The sequence below is a fragment of the Rhinolophus sinicus genome, linkage group LG06 (assembly GCF_036562045.2).
Source record: "Rhinolophus sinicus isolate RSC01 linkage group LG06, ASM3656204v1, whole genome shotgun sequence".
In the NCBI taxonomy this organism is placed as follows: domain Eukaryota; kingdom Metazoa; phylum Chordata; class Mammalia; order Chiroptera; family Rhinolophidae; genus Rhinolophus; species Rhinolophus sinicus.
The window spans coordinates 62,074,458-62,087,843 of NC_133756.1; the positions used below are offsets into that span (position 1 = coordinate 62,074,458).

The 13,386-nt window shown below is 37.5% G+C and overlaps 1 protein-coding gene across 1 annotated transcript; it reads right to left on the reverse strand.

Annotated features, from left to right (window-relative positions):
* Window positions 1–789: 789 nt before the first annotated feature.
* On the reverse strand, window positions 790–10,260 carry FAM8A1 (family with sequence similarity 8 member A1). Its single transcript, XM_019743003.2, has 5 exons — window positions 9,422–10,260; window positions 8,176–8,296; window positions 6,432–6,555; window positions 5,795–5,934; window positions 790–4,288 (listed from the first exon to the last, which is right to left on the reverse strand). Exons 1-5 carry the CDS (start codon window positions 10,134–10,136, stop codon window positions 4,144–4,146), a joined length of 1,245 nt encoding a protein of 414 aa, XP_019598562.1. The 5' UTR covers window positions 10,137–10,260; the 3' UTR covers window positions 790–4,143.
* Window positions 10,261–13,386: the final 3,126 nt, after the last annotated feature.

Genomic DNA, 13,386 nt, shown 5'->3' on the forward strand with positions numbered 1-13,386 from the left:
GGACCATCCTTGTATATGTGGTCCATTGTTGACTTTAACATCATTCTGCAACACATGACTGTGTCATTTCCTGGGCCTGTTTGAAACTCAATGGAAATTTTACAAAGGTTAGTCTGTGTGTTTAATGGAAACTAATTTGTTATAGAGGAAATGGGTGTGTTGGGTCTAGCTATACATATCAGCTGTATGACATTGTCAGATCCTTTATTTCCATTATAAACTTATCTCAAAAGTCCACTGTAGTTCCACAATGTGTAGTTTGTGGCTGGGCTCCTAATAGCACATCGTCTGCAAGACTCAGACCAGGCCATCGTTTAACCACATTTAAGTATTATCTTTGTCCTTTTTGAGGGCCTGTGTTGTATCCACTCCTCTGTATTTGTCTGTAAAAGTTAGAATAGGAAAAGCTTCAAAGATCAGAACTAGGTTTAAATTGTCCAGTTGAGTCATTTACTAGTTATGAGACTTTGAATTTCTGATTCCTTGTGTATAATTCAAGTCCTTGATAGCTTGCATGATAGTTGTGATGGGTTAACAACTTTAAGGACAGGATTAGTTTAACATAAGCTTAGTCATCATGGGTAAATTTTGAGTGACTTGCTAAAAGAACATATCTCAAAAAGTGGATGATTGTTTTGGTGGACCTCTGTTTCTGAAAGCACTCGAGTTGACTGCTTTAGCCATTCTCCTGAAGGCAGAGAATGCTAGAAAAGCTATATTCAGAAGCAAGGTTTCCTTTAGGAAATTCTAGAGCAAACTTTCTTAAAGAAACGAGCAAAACACAAAATCCTTGGTGACCAAGTATTTATTTGAGACAAATACAAATTGGTGGCATACAAATTACTAAAAATAGAATGCTGAATTTATTTATAGGCAGGCCATCAAATACTGTTTGTGGGTCAAGCCCTACTATAATGAACTGCAAGGAAATACACATGTACAGTTTGAAATGAGGAACTTCACCTAGGCAAGTACATATTGTAAAGATTTTGACCTTACGTATGGAGGGGTGGGGAATGGCAAGTAAGTGAAATGGTACTGGTCAGATTTTAGGAATACTGTTATTTAGAAATATTCTTTAAAATAAACAATAGCCTGTTTTAATAGGGATACGTATGGAATGAAAATATTTAATGCTATTCTCTTAAAAAGCCCTTTCTTCCTAAGTAGCAAATAGTTTAATTTTCAACTCATTTCTACCTTATTTTTGCTGGAAATACGCATAAATGAAACACCCAAACAAGTCACTTTAAGGGAACAAATCTTAGCGTCAAAACAATTTTTACTACCATTTGAGATAATAAAATACAATTTAGACAAAGTGGTCCTCTAATACTTTTTTCCCAAAATCTTAAACATTTGGGTAAAACTGGAAGGTAACTGTTTAGGTAGAAGTAACTTCTGAACCAGTCTAACGCAAGTATCAGTTGGGCAGTATTTTAAAGTAAAGGCTTACTATCCCAAAAAGTGTTGGCTTGATTTCTGTAGTCACAGATTAGTCTAAAAGCAAGGTTTGCCTTGCCATCACTTACGCTTACCGACACTTACCGACCCTAGGCCCAACAGGAATATTAGTATGTCAGACTTTCTCAAGGTGCACTGCCACTCAGGCCCTTTAGTAATGGGTACTGAGATTTTCTACATGCCTAAGTTAACTGCTTGTTTTGTGGTTTTATTTAGGGCTTGTTCATTGAAATAGTATTCTCACTTAGCTTGATTCCTAATTTGTGTTCCCTGATGTTGTAAAAGTGATGAATAATGTTTGTACTATGAAGACAACTTTCTTTTTGCCTAAATTTTTAGGCTAGAGCTTCAACATAGAATTATACTTTGACACAGAAAATGAGCATTTCTGTAAATGACATATACTAAATAGAAAAGTGATATGAAGAGAGGGATTCTCTCTCTATTCCCCACAACCTCAAGAGAAAAAAATATGGCTCCATTTTCTTCCCTGTTGATATGTCATTTTTCCCCCCAATAATTTTGGAATTAAAATCTTCCTAGGGCTGAATTCATAAATAAGACTTCGATTTTCTGTTATAAAAGCAGACAAATTAATAATACTTAATGTTTGTTTTACAGAGCAATATAGTATAACTTGAATCCTGAGATGGATCTCAATGAACCTACATAGGTATTAATCTGAATGACTTATTATAGAAAATTTACATTATTTTAAGTATAACATTAAACTAGATGACTTGTTTGCTTTTGTTTTAGTATATAAATAAAAATAGCCTAAATGGTAAACCATCCAATTATCTCAGACGAAATTATACATTAAAGATAAATTTCAGAATGAAATGACTAACGGACATTTCAACTTGAATTCCCAATCAGTGGCGAAAATAATGTATACATTAATGTATATACTACTAAGTGGTAAGCTTATGTAACATTTCCTAATTTCTAGTCTAATAAAAATTTAGTTTTATTTATTTTGACTTTGAAGGATCGTAACACTTCAAATGTCTTCCCAGAGGCTACAAGTGAATGATATGTTTAATCCTTTGACACTCTCAACAGGCTTTCTGTGATGTTAGATTTAATATAAAATTATTTTGAATTAATAAGGACACTGTTAAGGTCTCTATAACCATCAAATGTGAATATTTTCAGTTTTAAAATATCAAAGAAAAACCCACTTTAAAAATTAATACAGTGATAACAGCTGTGTCTTGCATTTGCTAATAAACTTAAGACCAAAAGTAAAGCCTAGATTGATCCTTTAAGCAATGTAATTATGAACTTTCCAACACAATTTAGTGTTGTTTGTTTTTTTGGAAATTAATATCAGAGTTGGAGAAAATGCCTAAGAAACAAAACGTTTAGTTCGGGTATATCTCAACACAGCTAACTGGGCCATTTAACAAAAGCACGCACACACTTGAAACACCACAACTTTGCTTCATAAAAGAATTAAAGTAGCAATACATAAAGTGTTAACTTTGCTTAATGTTTCCCTCAAAACATCCTTGGCAGGCCCCAAATATAAGCTTTTGGCCCACAGAACCAAAGAACTTAGAATAATGTCTGGAAATGCTACTCTTTCTTGTTTTAGAGAGAACAGTTCATACTGGAAAAATTCCTAATATTTCACAGGCTACCAGTAGTATTTAATCATGAAATACTAAGATTATTTAATGCCTTGATGTTTCAAGTTATGGAACTAAAATATAAAAGGAAACTAGTATGTGAATATCCTGTGTATAAAAAGAATATTCAGAACACTGAAAAGCACTAATACTTTTCTTCATGCACACACATACTGGGAATATTGTTTTACAGTAAATATGCAACAGTTTGATGGAAATAATTTCCCCCCACATATTTATAGTTTGATTTAGGGCACTGAAAATACTTGCACATAAATTTTAAGTTAAATTTACAATGAAAATTTACTTCCCCCCCATATGAAAAGCAAACACTAACTTACCATTTCTTTAAGAAAATCAATGTTAATATAGCAATGACAATACCTTATCATCATGCAATACTTGCCCCAAAATACATATTAAGCATTAAGAACAGTTGTAAAGTTACATCATTCCCCCAGTAAACTGCAATACAGATTTTAAAACTTCAGGTAAGGGAATTGCCAGGCCTGTCTCACTTGCCCCTTTTCTCTAGCAGCTAACTCACTAGCTCCTGGGATGAGAGATAAGCTGATTATTAAATTTGTGTCCCCATTCCCCCAAAAAGCAAACACAAGAATTTTCACAAGATGTGTTAACTAAAAGATGAATAATGTGTTTACAAAACACAACTGGACATTTTCCATCATTTTGGGTAAACCAAAATAAATTTTTAAAGTTTCATTTGGAGATTTCAAAGCTGAAAATGCTTTCAGCAAATTCTAATGCCTTAGACCTTAGCATAATATTGTCCATTGTTGATTATGAAACCACTTGCCTTCTTTTTGATCTAAAACTTTAACACTTGAATTTAACAGGTTTTTCTTGAAAAGTTCTTTGGCATTCAAGTAAAATCAATACTTTCAGAATAGTCACCTGTATCACACTGGAGAGACTGCTTTAATTTCTAAATCATCAATTAATGTAACCCAGGGATACTGATGGCCTTGATACATATAGTCTTGTCATTATTCCAGAGAGTATGGAATTCAGGATTTTGAGGGCATCATCTGACCCCATTTCTTTTTACCACAATGGTTCCTGCTACAATGTCATAGGCTGTTCGATTATGCTGAAAAAACAGCAGTGTGATGAAAGCAGGGAAAAAAGAAGCAATAGAAAAATTCTTGATCAAAGCTCGGATAGTGGACCTAAAAATAAAAAAGCAAAAAGTATGAGATAAATTGTATGCCAACCACATATAGATGAATCGTATTCTATCAAGTTCAAAACATGTATTTAAAACATTCAAGGTATACTTGAGAGATTGTTTTACCTTTGATAGCTGAGTTATTTTCAAATATGATCAAACCATCTCAGCTAGCTCTAAAGACTTCATGAACATAAAAGTAAGACTGGAACTTTCATGTGAAAAGCTGTAATATGTGAACTAAAGTTTACAGTATTTTCTAGTATTTTACCATGAGAAAATATTCTCTTACCTTTTCTACAGTCACTCATTCCTGTGTTTTAAGTATCTAAACTGAGTATGTTTATTGCACTACCATTTTCTACCTTTCATGAAGCACTAGCATTGTAAATTACTATATATTCTTTTATCTCTCTTTCTTTGCGGGATCCTGTGATTTAAAAAAGCTTTTAAAAAAGCTTTCAACAATAGCTTAAAATGGAGAATTATCCTACTAATGTTAGATTTCTGCCTTTTAGTGCACTGAGAGGCTATAGAAAAAGCACAGTGGCTAAAAGTGTGGACAACAAATCCAGACTAGTTGATTTTAGAACCATTTCCTATCAATCACTAGTTGTATTCCACAACTGTGAAAAGGGAATGAATGGTACCTACAGTACCTATCTTTAAAGGTTAGGATTTAATTGGTAAATACACTTGCAGTGTTTTTAATAGTTTATAAGAGGTGGTCAATAAACATTAGCCATTATGAACTCATTAAAAGTAGTAGCCAGGATTATTATAAGCACAAAATTGTAAGGAAATTTTAAGGATGTCAGCAAAATCAAGGCTTCTAGAATCTCTTGTTCATATTTCTTTATTAATAATATAGCTCTGAATCATTCTTGTTGCAGCAATTCTACCAGTATCTTAATATGGCTCAACTAATTATCACTTAGTCACCTCTACAACATCCATTGCCCCTATTTGTACCTTCCCCCAGAGCCAGATGCCAACAGCTAGCCATAAGTAGTGGGAGTATTACAAGCTGTATTGGGGGGGGTGGGGGGCGGGGAGGAGACAGCAGGATGCATGCATGCATAGTTATTAAAACCCTTATTGCCAATCAAGATGGGATAATGACAGGTACTAACAAATGGAGGCTCACAGCAGATCAGGAACTGATATCCACAGATCTAGAGAATTAGTAAAGCCAGGCATGGAGCACTGACGTAGATAGACAGCATCAACACCCAAATCACTCATTATCGTGACTCATATTTCATAGTCATTCTCTTGAAAATGTATACTGGAAAGGGGTCTACAATCATAATAATTGAAAAACAGTAATAAACTTTATTTTAAACTTAATAAATGTAAGCCTATTCACTATATGCCATGAAGAAAAAAATACCAACATTCTAAAAATACAATGTCAAATGGTATATATAACATGAATTATATTGATTACTTAAAATTTATTATTTTCTTAAGTACATAGTGGATTTAAGCTAAGAAAAGAACTTACGTTGTGATGCTAACATTTGAGGAAGGAATTACTAAAACCCGACTTGGTGCAATAAGCACTGATGTATCACACGTCACAACTCGAAGCCCCAGCAGGAACTTCCCTGGGGTAGCTCCGCCTGCTCCCCAAATGCAAATTATCTAAAGAAAGTGGATAATTTAGAAATAACTTACTAGCTCAACTATGCCAATTGTAAAGGTAAGTTTTCCTGCCATATTATTCATGTTTTAAACATTTCAAGTTGAAAGAATTTTACAAAATATTCAAAAGTTAATGGTTTAATGCATTTCTGCAAGTTTCTAACACCACCAAATGTCTACTGTAATATTTTTCTATGACCCATTATATTATTTAGCAAGTTGTTTCTATGGAAAAATACATTTCAAGTTCCACAACCAATTTACAAGTATATTTTTGGACAAGACTGAAATATATTACAAAGAAATTATAACATCTCAACTTGGAAAGTTTTTTTTAACTTGAAAAGTATTGTTAATTAAAGAAAATTTGGAAAAAACTAGTAAAACAGACATTTGACAAATATTTGAAAAATAAATTTCTGTTAACTTTTTATCTTGGGCTGATAATCTAAAATTAGATAATTAAATATTAATATTTGCTGAAGTCAGTAGCTTACCTCATAGAAACAAACTAATAATCTGTATATAAGAGCCACAACCATCATTTTTTGCAAGTCTTCCATTGATGTATCTTCATCTATTTCTTCTATTATATAATGCATAGCAAACTTAGAGATATCCCTACACAAAAGAATAGTCCGGGGTTATAAAGAATTAGTTATCAGAGCAATTGCATTGATTTTTTTTTTTTCCATTAGTGTAAGTCATAACTTTAATTGAAATTCTAAACTGATCTTTAGGTTTCCAATCATCTAATTTCATAAAACATTCACCAGCTTATGCAACAAATAAGTAGCACTATCATAAGCAAGCACTCTTCTAGAGCCCTGGAGATAGATATAATGGTGAGTGAATTCAACATGGTCTCTGCTTTCATGGAGATTATAACTAATCAGGGAAAGCAGAACAATAAGTAATAAAGTGGGATATGAAATAGGAGACTGGGGTATGTGACAGGAAACCATAGTATACTAAGCAAACACACACCAGGTACATTTAACTTGTGAAGGCTTCCCAGAAATGATATTTAAGCTTAGATTTAAAGGATGAAGAGAAGTTGGCCAGACTAGTTAAGGGAGAAGTTTCAGAGAGGGACTAACGAGAGAAAGCCTTGGAGGGACTAATGAGAGAAAGAGTACGATGGAAGCTGTAAGCAGTTTGGTATGGCTCAAATAGTATGACAGGTGACCATGATTAAGAAATAGAGGCATCTGTTCAACCTCATGAAGACAAGACTATCCTGATAGCAATAAGAAACCACTGAAGGGATTCAAGGCAGGAGAGGAGCAGAGTCAATTTATGATCTCTAGTTTTATATCAGAGACTGGACTGAGATAAGACAGGAGACTGAAATACCAGTTAGAAGAGTTTTGCTATAATCCAGGCAAGAGATGACAGTAGTTGGACTAAGGAGAAACGATGATGAAAAATGATCTGACAGTGAAGAGGAAATGGTCTGGGTTGAAGGCTATACACCATATTCAACAGAAAGAAATTGGTACTTGATTGGAAATGTAGGGGTAGGAAAAGGAGGACAGGAAAGGATCACAGGAACACTCTGGTTCCTGGCAAGGGCCCTGAAATTTGACTACAAGGGTTTGTATCTTGACTATCTTGTATTTCACTTATAACCTTTGTAACTTCGTAAATTCTGGGCTTAATTTCTTGTAAATCCAAATTTCAATCTTTGTAAAATGGAGGTATTAACCTCTACAGCTCATAGTAGTGGTAATACTGAATAAGAATCCATGTAAAGAGGTGAGCTCAATGCCTAGCATGTAGAAAGTACTTAGCAAGTGACAATTGCTATTATGATTATTAATCTGAAAGGATTATTCAAATAAATGGGTCACCTTGCAGTTCATTTGGGACTTCCTTGATAATATAAGTAATCCCATTTGGAAATGCCATCTAGCTGATTATTAATAGTTCATCTACCAAAAGCTCTTTATTCCTAGCAAGAGGGAAGTGAATTCCTGGCTTAATAGTTGAAAAAAATCAAACTAGGTTTGGAGGCTCCTTTTACCTATTTTTAATAGGTGAGATTCCCACAGATTTTGCAGTATTTATTAACTTTTTTCTCTTACCAACAAGGAAAAAAAAACTGACAAAGCTCCTATAAAGAAATCATGAGACTGGCCATCAATTATTCATATAGTAACTTGCAGGCATAAAGAGAACGAAACACAAGATATGTAGACATTAGACATTAAAACCTCTCCGCAAATGGCCTTTACTTACTTTATTCCACTGAGGTGCATAATGCTTAAGACAATGGTTGCTTTTATAAAAAAGAGGATAAAGAAATCCACCATCTCTGCCATAAATCTGTGGACCAAGGATGGAATAACATACTCTCTGCCTGTAAATTAAAAAAAAAAGGTTAGGAACACTAATCATTTCACATAGGCTTGAGAACCCAAGCTAAGTAAATTAATGGGGAATGTAAAGTCAAGGTACAAGATGCTAATACGAAAAAAATTTATAATTTTGCAACAATCACTGGCATTGACTCCACCAACAGTATGTTATTAAAATATACTACACTATTTACAAAGAGTTTAAAGTTTGCTTTCACCTTAATGTTTAAAAAATAATTTCAATGATAAATTTAATTAAGGTACTCAATGCATTTCACTAGGGACTCATGAGAATCCAGGTGATCAAAAGCCTGTGACACAAAATTAAACGTTTAGTAAAAATCAAGGTTAAGTATAAACAATCAGTACAAAGCATATCCCCATTACTCATTTTACCTCCTATTTAGTTTCTCTTGCTTTCTATTGAATAAATCTGTCATCCTAAATTCTGAGTGGGATCAAATTCAGGAACAACTAATTCCTGTTCCCCACATCTGGCTGAATAAACAAAAATTCTAAATAATAAGTGTAATGCAAAATATTCTAATTCCCATAGAGAAGTAAACAAAATACACAAGGATCATTCAACCACGGTCCAGACAAAAGTTCAAAACTCCATTTGTATTCATGTAAATATCCATCAGTTTCACTGTTCCTAATGTATGGGTAATATATAATTATATTCTGTTATCTATATTATATATCCTACAATATGTAGACAATATATAATAAATCCACGTCTGGATTATTTCCAGCATTACCAGTCAACCACCCTCCCCCCCACCCCACCATGTAGGTTTGCCATTTGGGAGCGTGGAAATCATGAGGATGGTTTGAAGGGCAGAGATTTCTTTACATGCGGAAATGATTAGTCTGAGGAGTACGGGAATCAGTTTGGAATGCCAGGTCTAAAGGAAGAAGAAACTGTATAGCCTTTCTGTATACACTTTTGTGTGAATTTAAGGCCTGGGCAAACCATAGCTGAAGCACACGGAGACACAGCAGTCGGAACAGTGGCAGCGGCAGCAGTTACACGCGTAAAAAAGCGTGCCTGCTCTACCCCCTCCAGGTAGTTAGTTCCCTGAAGACCCTTCTGCTCCGCCCCACCTCCCGATCGCGCTTCTCACCTGCCTGGCGCCCATTCTCGCTCGGGGTTCGCGAAGGGGCGGCGGATCCTACCCTCGTCACCGGGGTTGCCCGGACGGATCCCTGCACGTGAGGAGCCCGGGGTCCCAGGCCCGTGACTGCAGAAGGGGTGGAGATGCCTGGAGCCGCTCCTGGGTCAGGTCCCGCGGCCGCGGCGCTCAGGAAGTAGAAGGGGTTGTAATAGCCCAGCTGGAGGGGCGACGGCGCCGCCGTCTGGGGGGCGTTGGTGCCGCCACCTAAGGGGTAGCTGAGCGGGGACGGCTGGGGGCCACAGTAAGCTGGGAAGGCGGCCAGGCCGCTGTGCCAGGTGAGGTAGCCGCAGTAAGACTGCCACAACCACTCGTGCACCTGCCGGGAGTACTCGCGGGCGCTCAGCCGCGCGGGTTTCTCCCGCGGCGCCGCGGCCTCCGGCGACTCGCAGCCCGCCGGCTCGGGCAGCCCTGCACCGGAGTTGCATATCGCGTCCCCGCGCTTCACAGGCTCGCGCTGTGGCTCCGACTCCTCGGCGGCGGCCGCGGTGGAGGCGAGGCCCGCGGCTGGGGGCTGGCCCGGGGACTGTGGTTCGGCCTGCGGCTCGTCCCAGGGATGCGGTGCGGCGGCAGGAGGGCCTGTCAGAGAAGCGACGGGCTCTTGGTCCCCTCCACCGTCGCCCTGCCCGGGAGGGCGGCCTTGGGCCTCATCCGGCCCCTCTGCCATCGTCGTCTCAGCCCCACTCTGCTGTCTTGTCACTGCACCGTCTACCAGCCTCACTGGCCCCTCCCCAACGGCCCCGTCGCCACCGCAGCATCCACAGGCGTCAACAATCCACCACCGGAAGCGGAAGCCCCGCCTCGCGGGGCTAGGCGGAGCGTGGCGGGGCGTGGGGGGGGGCCTGTAAGTGAAGCGAGGGGGGGCAGGGGAGAAGTGGGACGTGGTGGGGGCGGGCAGAGGGAAGGGGCTGTGCGCCTTGGCGTCCGCCTGGGGGACTGCTCGCCAGTCTGCTCGAAGTCCTTGGGTTGTAGATCGTTGGGCCCAGACCGTCACGGTCTACCCAGTCCTCACCTGGTTTTAATGCAGTTTAAGGCCGGAGGCTGCTCCAGATAATCCCATGGGATATGGACTCAGGCTGTACCGGGAGAAAGGCTAATGGTGGAAGAGGGTTTCCTAGAAAGGTTCCAGGAGTCAGCGCCACCTTTTCTATTACCGAGCCGCGATTGTTTTGCTCCCTGGGCACAGGGCTTGTTGCTTATTTCCGCCTGCGTTCATTATAATTAACTAGTCCTTGGCCATTTGTACTCAAGAAGATGATACAAGACATATCCCCTTAAGAGGTTAAGAAATTAATAACCAAACTAAACGGGGACATAAGAGAGTATGGCTCAGCTGAAGATTTTCATTGTAAGAGAGGAGGAGGGACTATGCTGATTTGCGAGCTAGACTGTCCAAATTTTAGAACTAAGACCTGTGTCCATAAAATCTTTACACTGCTGTAGACACAAGCCTACTGCTCCAGCAAAACTGCCTTTTCTCAAACTCAGTGTCTCAACCTTTGGTGCCTTTTTATTTATTTTGTGTTAAGGCAAGTCTGGTTCATCTCCCAGGACTTTGGAGCCTTCTCTGCGTACCCAAGCCCAGGCATGATTTCCCCTTTTTCTGAACTACATATGACTTCTTACATATTTATATTTTAATATACTTTCCTATGTCCTTGAGTTGATTAAGTGACAGGAATATGTATCCCCAGTATCATACAGAAGACCTGCAGAGGCCAAGTACGTACCGTATGAATACTTGTTAATAAGGATGCAATAAGCTTGCATCTTTATTGACTTTGCTCTGGGAGATGTAAAAAGTGTAACTTTAGCCTTAAAAAAACTAATGATTTGGTTAAAGGGAAATACTTTGACGAAACACTTGAAGACCTATTTAAACCAATATGAGGATAATATAAATCCAAAATAAGGGAAAGGTCACGGTGGCCTATAGCTAGAAAGGTTACCCTTACAAATTTGGTTTTAAAATCAACTGGGAGGCAGGCCCGTTGTCTCAGTGGGTTAGAGCGCAGTGCTCATAACACCAAGGTCTCAGGTTCGATTCCCACATGGGCCAGTGAGGTGCACCCTCCACAACAAGATTGAAAAAAAAAAACAAAAAACTCTTGACTTGGAGCTGATGGGTCCTGGAAAAACACACTGTTCCCCAATATTACCCAATTAAAAATTATTAAAAGATTTTTTAAAATCAACTGGTAAGAAGTTTTAATCTTTAAACTAACAAGTATTCCAAGTTTGGGTGGCGGAGGCCGGAGAAGCAGGAAGAAAGAAATGAAGGTGGCGTGAATGAGTGTGAAATACTGTTGTTATTGGAGACATGGACTTTGTTTTGAATAACACTTGATTATATTGCATCTGGCACAGTGCCATCCACATAGTAGACATTTAGATTAATCAGTACTCTTTTGGTTGCAATTGTCAGAAATCCGATTGCAGCTGATTTAACGGAGATAAAAGTAAGTGAATTTATTGACTTGCCTAACTAAAAAGTGCAGGACTAGTTTAGGTTTCAAGGATATCTGATTACATATAATCAAATGATAGCTTCAGGGATCACTTCTCTTTCTCTGACCTTGCTTTAGAGAAAAGTAAGAGTATTTCTGTCTCAGTGATGAAAAACTTAATTCTAACTGGCTTAAGCAAGAAAAAAAATTTTTGCCTTATGTAACCAAGTTCAGAGGTTCTACCTTATATAAGAAGGTTCAACAATAGGTATCTAATAGGCATTTCAAAAAAGAGAAGAGAGACAAAGTTCAGAGAAATAATGGCCAATAATTTTCTAGACTTGAAGAAAGAGGACTCTTTAGATTGAAGAAGCACATCAAGTCTTGAGAAAATAACATACATCATGATGAATGTAAATAAAGAGAAAAAATTAATGATCTTAATAGGAGCCGTTAAAACATAACCTACCAACAAAGCAATGACATTTAGACTGGAAGCTAAATTTGCAAAAATAAAAATATATGCTGAAAATATTGGAATATATGTAGTACTGTGGAGAAACTATTGACAACCTAGAATGTTATAACCAAGTGAATCATCACACAATGAGGATGTGGTATAATGCACCATTGCCAATCCAAATAACATACTGATCAACCCTAGCCCCTTCCCATCACACTCAGCTAAGGATTGAAATCTCAGGGATGTAAAGAGTATTCATGAGTCAAAAATATAAATGGATTCTGGAAAGATGGCAGTACACGAATTTTGAATCTCCATGAATCCCCACATAACAACAGAGTAGCTAAAGAAACCAAAAATGCATGCAACAACATTTACAACAAAAGTAGATGACACATAACTTCACAAACCCCAAATAAAAGAGGGTGGGGTCAAACCACAGATGCAAAACTTGTAGTGTCAGCATTGAAAAAAATCATATCAAAACTGGAGAGATATTAATAAAACGATATAAGACATGAAGCAGAAAATCAGAATAAGAAAAACTCAGAAATGAAATCACGGAACTTGGGAAAGAATTAGAAATAAAAATTGATTTCAGAGAAGAATATTGAATGAGAAGAAGCAGTAGTAAACAAACACAAAAGGTAGAGCCCAAGGAGAACTAGAATTTGAAAATGAGATTTTCTTTAGTTAAGAAGAAATATAGAGAGACATAGAAATGACTTGAGACAAATGACAAGTATTGAAAGTGGGCAAAGAAGATCCAACATATAGATAAAGAGGCTCTGATAAAACCAATCCAGCTAATAGAACAAATATAACACATTATAATTCAAGAGAACGTATCCTGAAATAGAAATATTCTATATATATATCTGTATATAGAGATATATAGATCTCTCTTTCTCTTTCTCTCATATATGTAGTCCCATATATATACATATATATATACACATATTTATATATTTCATATGTATATTTATATATATATATGAAACCTCCTG

Coding starts and splice junctions, on each gene's coding strand:
- FAM8A1 (XM_019743003.2), bottom strand. CDS start 10,136: ATGGCAGAGGGGCCGGATGAGGCCCAAGGCCGCCCTCCCGGGCAGGGC. Junction 8,297..9,421: donor CGAGAATGGGCGCCAGGCAG/GTGAGAAGCGCG, acceptor TTTAATTTACAG/GCAGAGAGTATGTTATTCCA. Junction 6,556..8,175: donor ATGCACCTCAGTGGAATAAA/GTAAGTAAAGGC, acceptor TCTTTTGTGTAG/GGATATCTCTAAGTTTGCTA.